At 39.2% G+C, this 21,540-nt stretch overlaps 2 protein-coding genes across 2 annotated transcripts in view; one reads left to right on the top strand and one right to left on the bottom strand.

The window, feature by feature from the left end:
• Positions 1–3,265: 3,265 nt before the first annotated feature.
• On the bottom strand, positions 3,266–6,210 carry atox1 (antioxidant 1 copper chaperone). The gene is made up of 4 exons (XM_037675645.1): positions 6,052–6,210; positions 5,641–5,716; positions 3,922–4,061; positions 3,266–3,794 (listed from the first exon to the last, which is right to left on the bottom strand). Exons 1-3 carry the CDS (start codon positions 6,055–6,057, stop codon positions 3,937–3,939), a joined length of 207 nt encoding a protein of 68 aa, XP_037531573.1. The 5' UTR covers positions 6,058–6,210; the 3' UTR covers positions 3,266–3,794; positions 3,922–3,936.
• Positions 6,211–6,926: 716 nt separating this feature from the next.
• slc36a1 (solute carrier family 36 member 1) overlaps positions 6,927–21,540 on the top strand; it is an 83,805-nt gene continuing 69,191 nt past the window's right edge. The window contains exons 1-6 of the mRNA XM_037675644.1: positions 6,927–7,057; positions 9,156–9,292; positions 16,262–16,376; positions 16,457–16,547; positions 17,111–17,199; positions 21,406–21,495. Of these exons, the coding sequence (XP_037531572.1) occupies positions 9,256–9,292; positions 16,262–16,376; positions 16,457–16,547; positions 17,111–17,199; positions 21,406–21,495 (422 nt within the window). The 5' untranslated portion in view covers positions 6,927–7,057; positions 9,156–9,255. The remainder of the gene's footprint in view (positions 7,058–9,155; positions 9,293–16,261; positions 16,377–16,456; positions 16,548–17,110; positions 17,200–21,405; positions 21,496–21,540) is intronic.

Here is a 21,540-nt window from a genome sequence, read left to right as displayed (position 1 = left end):
CCAGCTGCACCTGCAGCCTCGTCCAGCTGCACCTGCAGCCTCGTCCAGCTGCACCTGCAGCCACGTCCAGCTGCACCTGCAGCCTCGTCCAGCTGCACCTGCAGCCTCACCCAGCTCCTCATCCAGCAGCTTTCTACTAACCCCAAACATATGGTTCATGGGCAGAGCTATCATTCTCAGCCATAGTAGTTAAAACATCCATAAACATGATCTGTCTCTGGTGTGACGTCACATCACCCCATAGACGTGAAGGGGCTGTTTCTGAATAAACAGAATGAAATCGTCACAGAAACTAAGTTTTTAAAACCAGTTTGCGTGACTTTCAATGTTTTCCACCGAACATAAGGATTTATCATACTTGGATATGTAATATGACAAAAATGGTGGGCATTGAACTTTAATGAAACACTGAAACCTTCAGGGCAGCGTGCACTCTTTACCTGCTTTTCAGCAGCTCGCGTGCTGGGGTTCATGTGAGCTAAAATACAAACAGAGTTTTAATCCCTTGAAATCTCAGCAGCCGAACATGTCCAAACAATGGCTATCTTCCATCTTAAACCACAGAGGAAACTGGATGAATCTGTAACTTGTTGAGATAAAACTGCAACAGCTTGTAAAAGAACCTGATCATTTTTCTCTCCGAGCCGTCGGTGTGATCAAAACAGACACAAACCTGAAAGAAAGTCCTGCATTTTTAATAAAAACAAGGTGAAAGATGTAGATCACACAGCGCCTCCTGGTGGTTGAAGAGTGGATCTTCATTTTTAATTATTAGTTCAGTGACATGAAAGAACTCAAATTAAAGCAAAAAAAAAAAAGATCAAATGTTCACACAGTTGCTACTATTATAGTAATAAGTATTTATTAATAGAAAGTATTTGTTCATTTATGAGAGTAAAAATTGTAGGCCTAGATATTCACATTTATATTTCTGTGTAGCTGCTCATAAAATGATCCAAACCAGTGATTATCAAGTTTATTTCTCCTTCACTTTACAATGTGGAAATAAAAAATATATTTTATGAGTTGAATAAAAATACAACTGTTATAATCTCTAGGTTTTTGACGTGTGACCTTCTGATATAATGACCATCTTTTCATTGGCTAATTGATTTATTTATCTTGATTAGTGTTTAGAGGTTTTCATTTAATCATTGAGTCAATTCAGTTGCATTAAAATACCTAAACATCTGTTCCCTGCACCGAACTTGCTATTGATCACAATGATCAGTTTATTGATATCAGATAAGCTGCTCATGTTGCTAATTATTTTGAAATGAAGACTTTTTTTTTAAAAACTTCAACGAACTCCCTTCTTACCTTTGTTGTTACCTGTGTTCATCATGCAGACATCTTCACCACCTTCTTTGTGCTTTTCAACATTTAATCCAGATTTTATTTTGGTTCCTTCAAGTGTTAAACTGGTTTTCATCCTCAGCTCTCAGGTTGATACAGCCTGTTGCTCTCATCTATCATGAACACAAAATATTTAGTATTATAACTTCTGCAAAAGTGGGCAGCACGGTGGCGCAATGGGTAGAGCCGCTGCCTCTCAGCGAGCAGGTCGCCCCAGTTCAAATCCCGGCCTGGGGGCCTTTCTAGGTGGAGTTTGCATGTTCTCTGCATGCATGCGTGGGGTTTCTCCGGCGTCCTCCCACAGACCAAAAACATGCATGTTAGGCTGATTGGTAACTCTAAATTGTTTCTAGGTGTGAATGAGAGAGTGAATCGTTGTCTCTCTGTGTCCCTGTGATGGACTGGAGACCTGTCCAGGGTGTCCCCCGCCTCTCGTACAGTGACCCAAAAAGGAAGAAGCGGGTAAAGATGATGGATGGATGGAACTTCTGCTAAATCTTTCCTGTATTCATTCATTCAACTTTTATTTATACAGACTAGCCTCGTTGAGCCACGAGGACTCATTTACAAGAGGAACCTGTTCCAGACAGAACCTTTAATGTACTAACTTTATACTAAACAAGAAACTGTCCAGATGACCTGACTGAAAAATGTTGGATTGTATACCTGGATTACTGAGCATGGACTTTACTAACTTTACAATTACAAACTCATTAGTGCAGACTTGCCTGAGAAATGAAACTCAGTTTACTGTACTTTAGTTCAGCGGCTCCAAAGCTTTGCTTTAGCTCACCCAAAAAAAAAAAAAAAGATATAAACATTAATGTTAGCCTTTAAAAAGCAGAACGTTTAATTTTAAGTGGGAATATATTTGTCTAGTGTTTTTCCTTCTTCTGTGTTGAAAACAAAAGTTGCATGAACATCCATGAAGACTGGAAGCTTCACATTTCTGTCAGGGTTTAGTCAGTGCAAAACTTGTATTTATTTGGAAATAAAGCCAATTACTTAAATACGCTGATCAGATTTGTCATGCTGAAAAGGCAGTTTTATGGTCACATTTGTTACTAAAAGAAAAATCTGATTTCATTTTCTGCAGTTTTAATTTTTTACTGAGGTTTGGGCAACAGAAGTTTCTAAAAATGATCATAACTGAAGTTTTTCTGCCGTTAATCTTGATGGGTCGGCTTTAAAGTCATTTTAACACACCTGAGCCAGGGAGCTGGTCTCTGAGCAGCGGGGGACACCGGGACAGGTCTCCAGTCCATCACAAGGACACAGAGACAAACAGTCGTTCACACCCACACCTGGGGACAGAGGTTCTGTTATAAATTGTCTCTATGTGGGGAAAAACCCCAGAGTACTTGCACTGAGTGCACGAGAAGAACATCACGCAGGAACTGTGATCTTCTCGGTGTGAGGCGACCGCTTCACCACTGTGCTGTCCCCTTCTCTACCCAGACAAGTGAAAACGTTCGCTGCAAATGACAGTAAACTTAAAAAAATGCGTCCAATCGGAGAACTTTTACATTCACAATATATTTTTAGGACATCTACAATCAAAAAAGAACAGAACGTTAAATGTGAAGCAGAATTTATTCATTTTTTTTTTCAAGCATAGAGAACATATAAAGACAGACAGTGGATCTGAAAGAACAGAAAACATGGGCTGTAATAAAAAAACCCAAAACAAAATTATAAAACGGTTGTCTGTCAGTAAATGAGAGTAACACTGATGGATCATTGTGCAAACTGTTAGAAAACTCATTTCTAATCAGCGGATGGTCCCTAAACAGAAGACAGACATCGTGGTTCTCCTCATGGAGCACGAAGCTTTGAAGGATTGTTTCAGTAGAACTGAACCGGGCTTCAGACAAACTTCAGACTTGAACACGGGATTTATAAAAAAAAAAAAAAATAAATAGGCTCAACATTTAACATCATTGTATTGCAGCTTTAAGTGGGATTGTTTTTAAAGACAAAAACACGTTTTTAATAAAAAAATGGTCCAAACTTCCGACTGCACATCCTGAATTTATAAATTTAGAACTAAAAATCTGTCACTGAGGGCAAAACGTGAAATATACAATGTAGCAAATATGAAAAGGACGGAATTTAAAAAAAATCAAAATTTCACCTGAAAACATCAAAATTAATTTGAATAGAAAGAATGTAGATAAATGTATAAAGGTCATGCACATTAAAATCAATCACCCACTGCACCTTATTGGACAAAAGGAAACAGATGATCTTATATCATATCTTACTGGGAGGAAGAGGAAAATATAGAATCTGATCTTTAAAGGCTGATTGAAATGTGAGCTCCACTCTGAGACCGCCTGGTTTAATTTTCTGCTCATCCATGTCGAATGGAAGGAGCTGGCACCTTCGTGGGTGTTTAACTCCAGGTCACCTCTTCACTTTACAGCAGCAAAACTTCCCTGAAAGAAAACACAGTTACACATTTAATGCTTTCTCTTTTAGTTGCATCTTATTAAACGAGCCATGAATGAACCTGTGTGTTTAGCTAGCAGGGGACAGAATTGGACTTGAAGACTTTTATCTTACACAAAGCAGATTCCTTCATTTAGTGCCGTTGTACTTGACGGGCTTTCCAGTTTTCTTCAGCGTCTCTGTGAGAAACTCCACATCCTTGTCGGACTCAATCCAAACCAGATTATTTGGCTGATCGATCTCAAACTTTACATCTGGAAGAAGCACGAGGAGAAACATTGTTGGATTGTTGGTCATGTGATGTGCCTCACATGAGATGAAGAGATGACAGATTTGTGTCATCTGGCCTAAAACATTTGATTGTTATACATGATGATTGGTTGTTTTGGACAGATGGGTCCCTTTGCATGTGTTAAACGCCTCATTCTGAGATTCCAACAGGAGGTTGGCTTGAAACACTGCAATGAAGGTTAGTTATGGGACAGATCTGGTTGGCAGGCCACAGACTGATGAAGTCTTCTGGATGGAAGACGAATCGTTTCTCCCTTAAAGAAACTGGTCCAGATGACATGATTTAACCTTTTTTGGGGGGTCTGATCCAAAGCTAAATCCACAAAAGTTAGAGATAATCTGAAGGAAGATATTTTCTTTAGTTTGTAACAGTAAAGTTCAGACTGTATGACTGAAAAAAAGTAAAAGTGAAACCTTTTATTGACTGAGCAAAATGAAAGTAAAACTATGAGACGAGACAGCATCAGGTGACCCCCGACTCAGAGCCAAGTAGTCCTAGCTAGGTTGGCTGTGATGGAAACTACTTTTAAACAGATTTTAAAAAAAGCATTTTACTTATTTTATTGAGACAAGATTCAACTGAATATGAAGCTGAGGTTTTAGCCAGGATAACAAATCAGGTGAACATTATGTTCTGTCTTTAGGATTTCAATCAAAACGTTCAGCTCACAATTACATAGTTACCCAAAAACTACATATATAATCTTTTTTTTTTACAAGTAAATATTCTTTAGAATGTACCTCATATTTCTCAGTAATCTTGGAATAATGATGTAACTATAGTTGCGCACCGTATCCAGTCAGCGTATTATTATCAAATGAGCCGACCCAGAAACTGCGGGACTTTAAAATTGGTGAAATTGTTAAATAGATTTGTGATGATCAGTAGTTTGCATTGCTTTGACAACATTAATTAATGCATTATAACGTCTTTATTGTTGGCAGCGGCAGCAAAATACAGTTTCTGCTCATCTTCTGAGGCTTGGTGATGAAATAGCTTCCTGTCTTATACACCTGTCATCCTCCTCTTCCTCATCTATTGTGATGCTGTTTCCTTACATCAGTCCAATCCTGGTCCTGGAGGGCCACCATCCTGCATGTTCTAGAGGTTTTCTTGCTCCAACACACCTGATTCAACGGTTGAATCATCTTCACGTTCTGCTGAAACCTTTTAATCATCCATTGTTGGAGCAGAGAAACATCTAAAATATTCAGGTTTGTGGCTCGAGGACAATTAGACACCCCTGCTTTCCAAGCAAACAAAAAAATAATAATTGAAATGGTAATAATGATTTGGCTAATTTAAACACAGCGTTACATGCTGTGTATTTGCCATTTTTAATTTGTTGTAACTGAATTTCCCAGATAAAGATCATCTTATAATAATTGGTAAAAGTGTGTCAAATAAATATTCAAAGGACACGAACAACCATATTATCAAACAAATAAGAATGAAGAAGTTTATTCCTCATGACTGCCAGTAAAATCAACATAAAGAGGGTTAGCAAAGCAAACAAGACAGAAACAATGTGTCTGTTTTACCTCCCAGCTTGTTGAGGACTCTGGTAAGAGCATCTGAACATCCAGTACATTTCATCTCCACCTCAAACTCGTGCCTCTGTTACAAACAGATGTCACTATTTATTATAAATTAAAATTGGAGGACTAGATCACCTATGTAGAAATGCTTCCATGAGCCTGGAGTGAAAGCAATCGTGAATTTTAATATAACTACCATTTTTAATACAGAGACGTCTTCACTAACTTGTTATTATTAATCATTTACCAGAATCATGGCCTATGACTCATAGTATGAGTTTTCAAAGAGCTAGCTCAGGTATGCCTGAACAGACATACTGTATACGTGCCTGAAGGCTTAGCTAAATGCTATCGCTAAGTACTTTAGCTAAACTTTAACAAATAAAACAAAAAAATGAATTGTGAAAAACTCACAGGCATGTTTCCAGTGACGTGTCGGACTTAGCGATAAGACCAGCTGTGAACTTTTGTTTTAAAGTGACACTGAGTATCGCAGAAGTCACAGAAATCTAAAAAAAATGTTCACTTTTTTTCCTAGCTGACCACCATAAAAGCCATAATTCTGTTTCCGGTTAGAATAAAATTCCCGAGTAATTTTTTTTTATATTTTTGCAAAAAATGTTTTGGGCATATTATTTATTATCCCAAAATATTAGTTACATATGTATTAGAAATATGTAACTACATGTATACGTAAATAAAATATAAATACAATATGTAAAATTCATGTGTCGGTATATTTTGAAAAACTTACAACCGGATGTAAGTCTGTCAAGAACGCCACAAATGTGTAGCGTCATCGAGTCTGTTGAGACATTTTTGACCCACATGTCTAAAAGTCAAGAAAGCAAAACAACCCAAAATTTCAAACTTGTCAAAAAAAGTGTCACGATTTCTTATGATCATTATTTTTTTTCCCCCCTAGACTTTCTCCTGTTTTAATCTGGAAATGTACTGGGTGCGTCAGTTTGGCCGTCCCGGGACCGGCGAGCAAATCAAGCGCTTCCAAATCAGTACTTCCTGCTCGTCAAAATAAAAACCTAACCGAGCAAAATGTTTAACAAAAATGCACCGCTTAAAACATACCTATTGTCAGCATTCCGGCACGTTCGTCCATGTCCCCGACCCGCCATTTATTCGTTTAGCTAGCTTGCCAGTTTTCTCAACTAGCTAGCAACCTTGAAGCGGGTTTGATCCGTCTCTATGGCAACACGTCGAACGTGCTCTGTCGGGTCATGTGACCACACCGCTGGCTCCCCTCAAGGGGAACTGTCTGTTTTGCTAGTCTCAATCCGTGCCGCGTCGTCGCCCGGGCTGCCGCTCTTTGCTGGTTCCTGATATGACTACGATACGAAAATAAGAGGTCTGCGGTCAGGTCGCCCGGATAAAGGTGTGGATAGAGGGGAGGACAGACAGCGAGGTAAGCTGGAGCTTGTGGGCCGAGCTGCCACAGACGGAGAGGATGGCATCGGAATCTGCAGCTAACATTGCTAACTCAGTCTTCGTGCTCAATTTACCTCCTTCTTAACTATTTATTATTTAATCTAGCATTGCTGTTATAATTAGGCTCAGCTTGTTTAGTATCCCTTCAGTTTATGAAGCTGTTGTCGTATAATCCACAGCGTTATTGAGGATATATATTAGCCCAGCACAATAAATCACGAGCTGGCGCTCCAGAACGTCTCTGACAGCCTTTATCTGGGCTTCATGTCCACTTTGACAACCTGCACGGCTCCCTGCCAAACATGACCTCCGAGGATAAAACTGTGCTCATCTGCAAAGAGCTCATTTAAACTCAACCAGAGCCAGGACTTAACATGCAGCTTTCATTTACTGACATTTAGAGTTTTTAATGCAACATCATTTGAGGTAACTTGAGATTACAATGATCTATTTCGGATTAGTCACAGTCTGTTTAGAAAACCTCAATAGCATTGCTTTTATAAAAAACAAAAAGTACAGCATTTGTTTGACATGTGTCATGCAAATGATTTGCAAGGTTCGTCTTCTCAGATGTGATTATTGGGTTTTATCATGAACACCAGTAGCAGATGATAAAGATGAGTTGCATGCAAAATAAATATGTTTTTTTTTTAAATCAGGATGTAGAGTTTAACTGCATGTCTACAGAGACATCTATAATTTATTTAATAGACGTGATGGATATTTTGCTCTAATTTGTTTTTGTATAAAACATCTTATCAGTAGGTTGTGAAATTTAGCTTCAAGATGTTTCACTTCAGTTCTTAGGAGCAGACATGGCAGAAAGAGGACACCAGATTAGTTCAGTTCTTCTGAGTCACGAGACGACGCAGAAAGTGCTGATGAAACGACTCGTTTTGTCGACACACACACACGTTACACTGCAGTTATTGTGCGAGTCATTTTGTTGCTACTAAAAATGAAAACGCCGCACAAGAGTTTGTTCAGTTTTTCTTCAAAAGAGCTGCGTTTAGTCTTAACCGTTAGGTGTTTTTATATCATGTAAAAGCAGAATATTTTCCCAATTAGGATGTTTTTTAAAACGGTTTATTGGCCTGGACCGTTCAACGCTGATCGCAGAATAACCGAAGAACTACCAAACTTCTCTTCAAAGATTTTAAACTGAAAGTTACATTTTTAGTTAAATAGAATCAGCAGTGGTGTTTATCTCCATGCTTTTTATTTGAAAGATCAGTGACAGAAAATTTGTACTAAATTACGAAAACGTAACAGCTTTTTGTCTGGTTGCAATTTATTTGTCAGGTAATATTGAAACAAGACATAATTTACTGAAGTCGGCTGCATTAAAACGAGTTGAACTACATTTAAAGTTGTGTCAGGGATAAAGTTTGCCTCTGGATACAGATTTATCTTGTATACAAATTAGCTGAAACAAACAACGTTTTGTCCAGCAAGTTTTAATCGTTGGCCATGTGCTGATCACCTATTAAAATGTTTATTTTGTATTTGTCTGGTGGAGACAAATTCTTCCTAATAAATTACATTTAAAAATCTGCATTTTTTATGGGTTTCCTTAGTATTTTTTTGTGAAAAATGTACTTTAATAGCAATAGTTGTTCATAGGATGTTTGGTTGAACATTATTTCACCAGCTGTCATGTCAGGTAATCTATTATTTTGATCAATAATTAGTTTTTAACACATGATACTGGAGCAGAAGAGAAATCCAAAAATGATTAAATTGACCATCTTTTGCGGTCTGCTTCAAAACTCAGTTTTGAGTTTAGACTCGTCCAGAATCGTTTGTGTGATTTCATGTTTCTCTGTAAACGTGTTTCAGCACGTCTTAGAAAAAGTGATTGTCATTACATAGCGTTTCTTTTAAGTTATAGATAATTAAAAAACAATAAATCTTCCAAAAACAATAAATCGTGTTTTGCGAGTTTACCAGTTTAATGCAGTTTTCACAGTTGACTCTTCACAGCAAACACTGTTCTTTCAAACTTGGTGCTTTCTTTTTTTAAGAGCTCGACCTGCTGCTGCATCTTAACACGGAACTCCTCTGTCTCTCCCCAGTTGGAGCCGTCAATGCCGAGCTCTCCGACTTCTCTACGTTAGAGTTCGTAAAGCTGAGAGAGACGTCAGCCAACCGCCCGAAAACTCCACCTGATCCACCATGATGGCATCCAGCGACGTGGACACCAGAGCCGATGGTAGGAGACTAAGGAGTAGAGCCTGACCGATATATCGGTAGTACTGATATTTTAGGCCGATATACGATATTGGTGATAATTGGTCCATTATGCACAGATATAAACTGCTGGGAACCAGCTGTAATGGTACAATGTATCCAACAGAGGGCGCATGCAGACTACTTTCAAGTCATTGCCATTCACTTAAGTTTCACTTTCAGCACAGCCGAAGCAGCGAGCAATACTGTGTAGCGTATTTTGTTGAACAGAGTACGGTAAATTTATTGTAACGGATCTGTAAAATAAAATAAAAATCAACAAGAATAAATTCTCTTCGATCCTCCAACCTGTTTGTCATCAGCTACGTGCTTCTCAAGTTAGCAAGCTAACATTTAGATAACCTAGCATGGGCTACCGCCTTGTAAAACTTTATCCAGAACAATGAATCTAACGTAGAGGTAAAATATATCGGTTAGTAACGTTATCTTTGTCGTCCGTCTGAAATCTTTACTTCTCTGCAAAGAAAAAACAAAATGCAGCTGCGGTAAATATACAATATACCATACATGACTGACTCTTCAGACAATGAGCAGGGAAGGTGTTTTTTTGTTATATTTATATTTTTGTAACACACTTGATAACTTTATGGTGAATAGTGGAGGATAGAAAATGTGAACTCACGTTAGGAAGACTGTTTCAAGACTTTAAGTGTTAAAACAGGTTTAAAAGAATCTGTTTACGAGGGGTGGACAAAGTTGAAACTTTTCCAGCCCTATCGGCATTAACCTTCCCCTCCCAGGATCGGTATTGACGATGGCCAACATTTCCATATCAGTTGGGCGTTACTCAGGAGTGCTGATTTATTTATTTTTTTAATGAACGTTGTGACGAGATGGACAAACGACAGGCTGAACTTGGTCTGTGTTGTAGACTGATTAGGTTTAATCCCACTGGGCAGGAACAATGAGTCATCACTTCGTTTGTAGAGTTGACCTACTGCCCTGCTTGGTGTTTTGTTTGGGGAAAGGGTCACTTCAATTTATTAAACAGTCACTTAATCATTAAGTTACCTACAACGTTTAAAACCAATTACAGTAGTTTTATTGTGAATTATCACTTGTTTTTGCACCGTTAAACTTTTATTTATCACCATCATGTGGACTTATTGTGCTTCTGTTGCACATTTTTATAATATATTTCACATGAAACTCATTCCCTCCAATCAAATGACTCCAAATGGTCTTTAAACCTTAAAATAAACCCTGCCAGTACGTGTTGCGTAACAGTCATGAGGCTCCAGGTCGTTGCCTTCATTAACGGGTTTAAAGGATGGGCCTCAGTTTTATTGTCGTGTGTTTTCACACTGTGGACGCACATTCCTCTGGTCCATGGGACTTTCATCTTGTCAGCTGGTCTCCTGGAGTCTGGGTGCTGCAGTAGGGACCCGTCTTTGCCTGTTAATATGTTTGAATAAATATGGGTGTAATCTGTTCTTGTTGCATCACATCCCAGATTTGGATGATTCTGAATTGATCTTCAAATGTCTAAAATTAATTTAGTTGTCTTTAAGTTCTCTTCCTTGAATCTCCACTTTATCGTGGTGGAGGAGTTTGTGCGCCTGAATGATCCTAGGAGCTATGCTGTCAGGGTCTCCCAAGGCAGATTGGTTCTAGGTGACAGGCCAGACAAAGAGCGATTCCAAAGACTGACGGACATAAAACATCAAGGAACTCCGTGTACCTTGTCTGGACATGGTTTAGCGGGGTCCCACCCTAGAGCCAGGCCTGGGGGAGGGACTTTTCGGTGAGCGCTTGGCGGCCAGGTCACTACCCATGGTCGGGTTCAGCCTGAATGAGCAACATGGGTTTGCCTTCATGTGGGCCCACCACCTGCAGGAGGGGCCATATGAGTCGGGTGCATGATGCCATGGGCAGTGGCCGAAGGCGGGGACCTTGGTGCTCTGACCATGGCTTACCAAAGCTGGCTCTTGGGACATGGAACCAATGTTGCCAGATAAGAGTCAAGGTTTTCCAGCTCAAAAATCTATTAAAAACCATCACATCACACAAAAATCCACCCAATCAATATATTGTTACAGGATATTTACGGTTCAAACATAAACGCACATCAGTACAAGCCAAGGTAATTTAACAATATGTGGCAAAACGCAACAGTCCAACAAAAATCTTCCCAGAGTTCCCAGCAAAATCAGAATGACAACTGCCCAGCTGGCAGTAAACCGCCCAATCTGGCAACACTGCGACCTCTGTGGTGGGGAAGGAGCCTGAGCTTGTGAGGTTGGAGGTACCGACTATATATAGTTGGGCTCACCTCGACACGCAGCCTGGGCTCTGGAACCGATCTCTGGACCTTATTCCGCTCTGGAGTTGCTCATGGTGAGAGGTGCCGAACTGGTGTGTGCATACACTTAGCCCCCCGACTTGGTGCCTGTGTGTGGGAATTTTACCCGCGACCCGACTTGGGACCAAGCGGAAGATGATGAACGGATGGATGTCTTTAAGTTGCGTTGCCGCTTCAGGAGACCCAGCTGCACAGTTGCTGCACGGTGCCGTTTGCTGTAGCTGAAACACGTTGCTGTGCGTCTTATGTTCCTTTAAGTTATAGTTGAATTTATCTCAACACGGCTGTCTTTAGCAGCAACTCTGAAATGTTTGATTTGTGGATAAATAGCCACAATGCTAATTGTGTTTAGCTTTTCGTGCTGTTTTTAGCATTAAGTTAGCATCTCTGCTAATTGTTGGCCACTAGCTGTGATAATCAAGGTTATTTATCATATATTGTATTAGGTGTTACAATATTTAATTTAATGTTTGTTTAGGAAAAAGCCATTTCAGTGTAAATGTGTGTTAGTTTCAACATTTCAGTTAGACATAAGCTCTCCAGCTGCCTCCTGGTGTTTATTCACAAACATACTTGCAGATAATCGTTTTATAATCTCATTGCAGCCCTTTGAATCATAATCCTGTCTAACCGTGAGGCGTCTAAAAGATTCCCACACCTACCTTTTGTTTTTCTTAACCAGGTGGTGTGGGGTGGACACTTTGACTTGTCAAACTGGCCCGGGGGTGGGGGGTAGTTTAACACGAACAGATCACATGATCACTCGGAAATGAAAGTGTTTGTGGTGATGTCGGTTCTCATCAGACAGCAAACAGACATGAGTGGAGTTTACTTTGTAACCACAGTGGAGGAATAATACAAATACATGTACATGTTTTTGAGTTCTTTACATTTCGGAGTTAACGACTGAAATAAACACTAAATTAAAATTGGAGAACTTGAATTTCCTGTGAAATCCAGTTGTTTTCCTGTTTCTTTTCATTCAAGATCGTTTTCATAATAATAACCCTAATACCTTATTAATATGACTAATTATGGCATTTTTAAACTTAAATTGATATAAAAGTTTAACATATATAATAATTTGTCTTACAATTTGGACAAATTGTGTTTCTAAATTATTCTAAATATTAAAATATTTACATTATTGATTACATTAGTATTTAGTCTTCCATCATTTTTAACTACCTATATAGAAATAAGCATAGAGGCTGAATAGATTACAACAATTATGAACAAAAAACATTGAAACAACAGAAAAATGCTGAAATTAACTAAAGAAAGTGGCTATAAAAGCTTCATAAATATCTTAAATTTACAGAAAGAAACTGAAAGGAGTATAAAAAGTTGAAGTTATTTGAAAGAATCACAAAAAGTATTTAAAAAAAATTATTTCTTTGGCTAAATTAGCTGAAAAAACAGTAAAAAAGCATTATTCATTAGAAAGAAGATAAAAAAAAGTACAAAAACTTTCAAATTAGCAGGAGGAAGTTGGAAAAAAAGCAGAAAAATAGCTGTAAAATCTGAAATAACCAGAAAGAAGCTGAACCAGAAGACGAGCTGAAATGAGCAGGAAAAGGTTTTAAACAGCTAAAGGTTTTGAAGGACGTGAAGAGAGCGCCGTTCATTTTCAACGAGGGAAAAATGGCAGAAAAAGTTAAATATTTCAAAAAGTAAAAATTGCACAAATACTAAAAGTCACAGCAGGAATGTCCTGAATGAGCCGAACGTCTTGATGTAATTAAATGGTTGAAATAGCATAAAAAATAGTTGATAATAAAACTTTAATATTGTGAATGTCACTGCAGCTTTTGGTTAAATCTTTTTATGCATTTTACACTAATGTATTTTATTGTTTGTATTGATTTTATTGGTCTTGCGAATCAGACAACCGTGTCTAAACGTGACTAGCCTGCATAAGTAAAGGAAATAAATGAGTAAGCGTTCACACATTGAAGACAAAAAGCTTAATTCTAAAAGAGGAAGTGGCTCAAATTACTGAGATGTACATTCAGAATAAAAGCTGGTTGTGCAATTCTCTTACAGTATTCAGTTATCTATTGCAAAAGATCAGAATGTTCAGTAAAAATGTGACGCCGACATTTCCAAAACCTGTTTCCTGAAACGTTTTTTAGTTACCTGATGGCGATCAGATACAGGTCCGAGCTGCCACGGAGGGAAAACGTTTTCCACATTTGGATTTTCTCTGGACACGACCCACTGCAGGACCTCCTACTGAACCAAACCACACAAGCAGCAGATTGGGAGCCTCAGAGAAGCATCGGCTCGTTGTCCTTTGTGTAGTTAAAGGATGTCGGATTGCACAATGTTTTGGGGGTGCGCAATTTACCACCAAGTGTGAACGGAGGCCACAGAGCCGACCGCTCGCAGTTAAATAATCCAAAATGAATTTGTAGCAACTAATCTAAAACGCCTCAAAATGAAGTGGTCACGATTAGAGCCCGACAGATGTGGAAATTTTGGCTATCGCCGATATCGATATTTGGAGGGAAGGCTAATGCGATAACCGATATATCGGCTTTTAAAGTGTGTTTTATTTGCACATGATACATTTTTTTTGTGTTCGGGTGAAGATATTGAACGGATGTTAGAGATGATACAGGCAGAATTCGTAAAAATACAAACTTGGTTCCAACTTAATAAGTTCTCGTTAAATTAGTAAAAAAACAAACCACATGATATTTAGTAATAGAAATAAAATCATCAAAGTCCCATTTAAAATTGACAGTAGTTAAATTCATAGAGTTAATGGAATAAAATGTTTGGGTGTTATTGATGAGAAGCTGACGTGGAAATCTCATGTAAATTACTTAAGAATAAAAACAGCAAAATCTGTTGCATTACTGTATAAAGTAAAAGAGTTGTTGAACGACAAAGCTTTATATATATATTGTATAATGTAATGATTGTTCCATATTTAATCTATTGTATTCAAGTTTGGGGAAAAGCGTGCAAAACAATTACAAACCCTGTTTTTATTTTACAAAAAAGAGCTGTAGGGATTATTAGTATGAAGAGCTATGGTCATGCAACAAATATATTATTTCATTAATTTAAATGATTAAAATTTTATGATTTGGTTGAATATATAGTATTGTACAAGTCATGTATAAAGCTCATAACAATATCACCCTCAAATATTCAATTAAATGTTGTTATAAAAGCGAGTCATTATAACTTTAAGAGAATGGAAATGTTTGTAAAACCTCCATTTAGAACTGGTGTGAAGGAGCTGCGTCGTCTTTCAGGGACCAGGATGTGGAATTGCCTCTATCACCATAAAAACTTCTAAAACAGTTTATATGTTTTAAAAGAAATATTAAGATTGTTGGGAAAGTATGATGCCATGTGAAGGATGCCTGATGTTTTTTTGTTTTCACTTTGTGGATTGTTCAAGTTGTTGTTTCTAGTTATTTAACTTTTTTTAATTTTTAATAAGGGGCAGATATTATAAGAATTTTCTTCTTCTTTCTGCACCCTTTTCATTCAGTGTTTTTTTTTCTTTCTTCTTTTTGACAAATTAGTTTTGTTTATTTCAAATGAACGAATAAATAAAAAAAAAAAAAAAAAAAGTTTGTCCATTCCCAAGAATCTAATAAACAGCCACTTCTTTTAAATCATTTTGAACACTTGACTCTTCCTAACGTGAGCTCACGTTTTCTATCCTCCACTATTCACCACAAAGTTATAAAGTGTGTTACAAAAATCTAAATTAAACAAAGAAACACCTTCCCTGCTCGTTGTTTCCACAGCCCGTCATGTATGTTATATCGTATATTGACCGCAGCAGCGTTTTGTCCTTTTCTTTGCAGAGAAGTAAAGATTTCAGACAAATGATGCATTTCATTGAGGACGACAAAGATAACGTTACTGATATATTTTACCTCTACGTTAGATTTATTGTCCTGGATAAAGTTTTACAAGGCAGTAGCCTATGCTAGGTTATCTAAACGTTAGCTTGCTAACTGGAGAGTTATGTAGCTAATGACGGGCAGCTTGAAGGATTGAAGAGATTTTACTATTGTTTTTTTAAAATTTATTTTGCAGATCAGTTAAAATAAATTTACCACGCTCTGTTCAGCAGAATATACTACACAGTGTTTAGTTGCTCCTTGATTCGGCTGCGCTGAAAGTGAAAGTTAAAGTGAACGGCCATGACTTGAAAGTTGTCTTCATGCGCCCTCTGCTGGATACATTATACAATTACACCTTTTGCAAGTAAGGACAGGGCTTGTTTCCAGAGTTTATAATGGTGCATAATGGGACAGTTATCACAGATACCGATATGTCCCCAAACGCCTAAAACATCAACCCTACTGAAGATCGGTGGGGCTGTTGTCATGTTCACTTTTGTTTTTCTCAGAAGGTTGTTGTAAATCTGCCGGCACAGGCAGCTTTATAAGCCCAGAAGAGAGGAGAGAACACGCCTTCAGTTCCTCCAACCTCACACAACCACACTATCAAAAACTATTTTTATGTGATTATCAGTTTGTCACCACAGAGCAGAAGTACCATCACCAGTACCATGAGTCCAGGACTCCCAGTGTTATGTTACCATTAGAAAAAGTCTTTCTCTTCATCTCTTCATTCCCTTTCTTCTCGTCTCAGGCTCGTTCTACTCCGACCAGAACCCATCAGAGTTGGACGCTCTGTGTCCGTCTCCTCCAGGACCGTCCAGACCCCAGAGGAGCTATGAGAGGATTGGAGGAAGAACAGGAACCACGTGAGTATCGGGAGCATCAGTCAGGTTGTGATCGGCTTCTGCTTTAGATGAACCTCATTAGTTTTTTTTTTTTTTTTCAGGTTTTGTCAGACTCTGATTCACCTGTTGAAGGGGAACATCGGTACTGGCCTGCTGGGCCTGCCTCTGGCCATAAAGAACGCCGGGCTGGTGGTAAGCAAACAGCGTTATCATCTCAGTACAAGTCTGGACTTCAATAATTAGATTCTGCTCCGGATTTTGTCAGAGATTTATGACAGACGGCACACAGCAGGAGCTGCAGTCTGCGTTCGATGTGCAGCTGCCAGCAGGTCGTCGTACTCGCATATGAACACGAGGCTTTTCAAAATAAATGAACATACCAGTAAATAAATAAAGGTGTTAATGTTACCTTTGGAAACGCAGGCGCTACTGTCTGATGGGAAATATTTACAAGTTGCTTCAATATTATTGTCAAAATAGTAAGAGAAAAACAAAAAAGAAGACGCTTCCACCTTCATCTGCCAAAAATAATAATTAAAACTGCTATTTTGTGAAGATAAATATACGGAGCTTCTCAGATTTGACAATTTTTTTATTAAAGATTTGTTTTATAAACTAAGGATGTCCCTGATGTTCTCATGATCTGGGTTTATTTGAGGCGCAGATTTAATTCCCAGCAGCGCTTCACAGAACTGACCTAAAGTAAATCACGATTCTGCCTCTCACTTTGCCCTTTTCTGTTTTTCCGCCTCCAGCTTGGACCCGTCAGCCTCCTGATTATGGGAATTATTGCCGTCCACTGCATGAAGCTCCTGGTGAAATGTTCCCACCACCTCAGCGCTAAGTAAGTAAAAAATAAATCTGAATAATAAACCTGGACTTCATGATGCGTTATGAGGTTAACCACTCGGCTTCATCCAGGCAGACATGATCGGATCGACACATAAATTAAACTATAAAACCAGAGGAAAGACAAAATACTAACCAAGAGAAACCTCTTGTGAAGTACAGTAACAAACCATATTTTCTGCCGTACACGTTGCTCCACCCTATAAGTCGCATCAGTCCAAATATGTCTAATAAAGTGGTAAAATCCATAAATATGTTGTTTCGCCGTATATGTCGCATTTATTACGAGTCACCGCTGACAACCAGGAAATGTGGGCCGGTGTTGTGCCAAAAATCGATTGGCTGCCAAATGGCGTCCGCGGGCGTTTGCACGGGAGGATTTTAACAAGAATTTAACAAGATTAGCACTTAATTATTTGTTTGCTCGAAATTATAGCAAAGGTGAATCTCAGTCTAACTTTTCCTTAATAAATGCACTTTGACGGTGAAACCAGCTTCATTTCAAAAGCCGATTCTTGGCTGCGTGAGGGACTTTCTGTGCATTTCTTCGAAATTTAACAAGATAACCACCTAAAACAATTATTTATTTGCTTGACATTATAGTAAATGTGTGTCTCAGTTGAACTTTTACTTAATAAATGCACTTCAATGGTCAAATTAGCTGCATTTCGTCGGTGCGGTGCAGCGAAATGAAGCTGATTTCACTGTTGCTCCAGTCGAGCTGGATGAAGGTGGCTCTATAGCAAGCCATTTGTGCCATTAATAGCCTTTTTTTTTTTAACCTATTATATGACACAACGGCATGCCATACTCTTCGAGTGCCATCTAGCGGCTGAAAATGGTATTGTTCAATATTTTCATTCAGGATGAATTAAAACAGTAATATCTCAGCCAATAATTGATTTATAAATATGGGAAAAAAATCCATAAATACATAACTTTGGCATATAAGTTGCAGGGCATGGAAATTACGCAAAAAAAAAGTGACTTATAGGCCAAAAAATATGGTAAACATACCACTAAATATTGATATTTTTTAAATATAAAAAGGCTCTTTAAAAAGTTTTACCTACTCCCTGTCCAGTTACTCCCAGTGGGAGTGGTTATCTGGTCAGCTGTGGCTGAAATGATCTTTTAGGTCTCTTAGGCATCAGCTCTCCATCCAACAGAGGACCCAGTTCATGGGTTAAATGAGTTTCAGCTCGTTTCCTGGCTACAAGATGTTTTTAATGCAGCTGAAGGCTCCTGACGATCTTCACACGAACCTGCCTGCAGAAACAGACATGCATCATACACGTATGGATGAGCTTCTGCACAGTGACTATCCTGAGTCTGGTTCTGCTAAAGGTTTCTCCCTCATGAGGGAGTTTTTCCTTTCCACTGTCACCTTCATGTTTGCTCAAGATGAGAGTTCTTCCATGGAGTTAAACTCAAAGCAGTTTGCTCCTCAGATAATTCATATTAAATTATTATTTTTATATATGAATGTTTCTGTTCAGTGCCCTGAGACGACTTCCGCTGTGACTTGGCGCTATAAAAATAAACTGAATTGAATTGAACTGATTTACTGTCCAGCAACTTGCTTTGTTCCACAACTAACAGCAAAAGCTCTTTACGTGCAGCTTGAGCTCTCTTTTTGTCTCTGAGAGCAGCTTCTTCTCTAGTTTGTCTTCTAACCAGACAGAAAACAAACGCAGGCTGCAGAGGTGTCGAATCCTGTTACAAAAGGGCCAATTTCAATCAACACATTAATTCAAGTCAGAAACCAGACATTTTTTCTTGGTTTCAAGCTTCTCAACAAGAGTTTGATTGATCTCGTTGGACGTTCTCTGTTACTCTTTCCACACAAATAAAAAAAATCAACCTGAAAATGTAAATTTTTTCAGATTCAAAGTTGCCCACATGTGCTCAGATTTTAATGAGAATGGAAAATGAGAGGCAATAAAAATGTCTTGCATTAAAAACATCATCTCAGGGGCCAGATAAGATTTTGACGAGGGCTGCATTTGGCCCTTGAGTTTCTCATGTAATTTATGGGATTAGAATTAGCTCCTCCAGATCTGAGGCCGTGGTCCTCAGATGGAAAAAGGTGGACTGCTCTCTTCAGGTTGAGGGTGAGGTTCTGCCTCAAGTGGAGGAGTTCAAGTATCTCGGGGAAGAATGGAGCGTGAGACTGACAGACGGATTTGTGCAGCGTCACAGTATTGCGATCTCTGCACCGGTCCGTTGTGGTGAAGAGGGAGCTGAGCTGTAAGGCAAAGCTCTCTGTTTACCAGTCGGTCTACGTTCCTACCCTCACCTGTGGTCACGAGCTCTGAGTAGTGACTGAAAGAATGAGATCGTGGATACAGGAAGTTGAAATTAGTTTTCTCCGCAGGGTAGCTGGACTCTCCCTTAGAGACAGGGTGAGAAGTTCAGTTATTCAGGAGAGACTCGGAGTAGAACCGCTGCTCCTCCACATCGAGATGAGCCAGTTGAGGTGGTTCGGGCATCTGGTAAGGATGCTTCCTGGGTGCCTCCCCAGGGAGGTGCTGCAGGCATGTCTGACTGGGAGGAGACCCCGGGGAAGACCCAGGACACGCTGGAGAGACTCTTGGTTGGCCTGGGAACGCCTTGGGGTCCGCCCAGCTGGGCCTCCCTGCTCAAGCTGCTGCCTCCGAGACCCGACTTTGGAACAAGCGGAAGATAATGGATGGATGGATCGTTTGTGTTATGTCTGTCTCTGTCTGTGCAGTTAGATCTCGAGTCCAGGAGGTGTTTTTGTTTGGAAAAAAAAAACAATTCTGTCTACATTCTTATTTGTTTTCCAAGTTGTCTGGTCTGTGCCAGCTACAGATTATTTGTTGTCGACAGATTACACTCCATTAAGACTCTGTTTGACACTCTGTAGGCAGAGCGGCTGTTTGTTGGCTGTTCTGAGCTTCACCAGTCAGAGGTGGTGTTATTTCACTCGTGCTGCTGCAGATCCAAGCAGCTGAATCATTGTGGCCATCAGACACGTTCATCAGCAGTTTGTGTTGACTGCCGAAGACTCGGTTGGTTTCAGGCGTGCAGCCAGCACTGCCTCTGACAGTTAACCAGTCTCCTGCACTTTGCCCAGTCACTTAGGGATCTCCAGCAGCCCCACCCAGCTACGTCAAAGAGGATTAAGCAGCTCAGGAACGTGAATGAAGACCTGGTACACGGTCAGGAATAGTTTCTGCTTCAGCCTGACCAACGCAGAGAAGACGTGCTCATTGTACAAAAAAAAAAAAAGAGCTCTTCCTGTTTCAGAGGCTTTTTCTTTCAGAGACTCATCACATCCTCTTTTAGATGTTGAGGGGTTACGAAACATCAGCTCTACATCGGTCTGGTTATCTGTTGAGAATGCACAGAAAACAGTTTCAGGAAAATCTCACTTTAAGCTCCTCTCTCTCAACCTGTCAGGTAATCGTTATCACCTGCTGCCCAAAGGCAAAGATACAGCATTGATGTTTGTGTGTGCGCATATTTGTCTGGGTCAGCTGTGGCTGAGTGGATAGAGCCGTCATCCTCCAGTGCAGGAGCTGAGGGTTCGATTCCACCAGCAGTCACACGCCGAAGTGTCCCTGGGCAAGACACTGAACCCCTCGTTGCCTCCGAAGTTGTCCCATCGGTGTATGAATGTGATAAAGCTCTGGTTATTCTTTGTATATGGTAGAGTGCTGTGCGAATGGGTAAATGAAGGCACAGATTGTGTTGAAAAGCACTTTGAGAATCTTGATAAGATAGAAAGGAGTTGTATAAGTACAGTGCATTTACTGTTTTGTTATTGAAATACCTCATGAACCTTCAGAGGAAAGAAACTTGTTCAAATACAAGATGGCTGCCACAGCAAACTGACCTCAAAACACAGAAATGGTTAGAACTCTGCTAGTTTTACAGATAATGATAAAGTTTGTCGTCAATGTTTTGAGCACATTGCACAAAAAATAGTTGTTTTTTTTATTCAAATTTGCCATTAACTATTTGGAATCACTCTGTTAGCAAAATATTTCTTGAAGCATTGGAAGGATTTGATGAACATTTTAGTAGAAAAACGTCTACAACTGATTTACCAATTTACTTTAGAAAACTTAAAAAGGTTATAACTCCGTAATGAGCTGAGAGTCATTGGTGTTTGCAGTTCATCGTTCCTTAATTTTATTTTGTTTATTTCTTTGTGATTTTGCCGACTTTCCAGGATAAACAGGCCGTCCTTGTCTTACGGTGAAGTGATGCAGTATGGGATGGAGAACGTGTCGTGGCTGAGGAGACATTCACATTGGGGAAAGTAAGAAGCGTGTTTACGTCACGCATTCATTCCCTCCTTATAAAT

The sequence above is a fragment of the Nematolebias whitei genome, chromosome 4, assembly GCF_014905685.2.
Source record: "Nematolebias whitei isolate Nwh7 chromosome 4, NemWhi1, whole genome shotgun sequence".
Classification (NCBI taxonomy): domain Eukaryota; kingdom Metazoa; phylum Chordata; class Actinopteri; order Cyprinodontiformes; family Rivulidae; genus Nematolebias; species Nematolebias whitei.
This window is presented reverse-complemented; position numbering and strand designations above follow the sequence as displayed.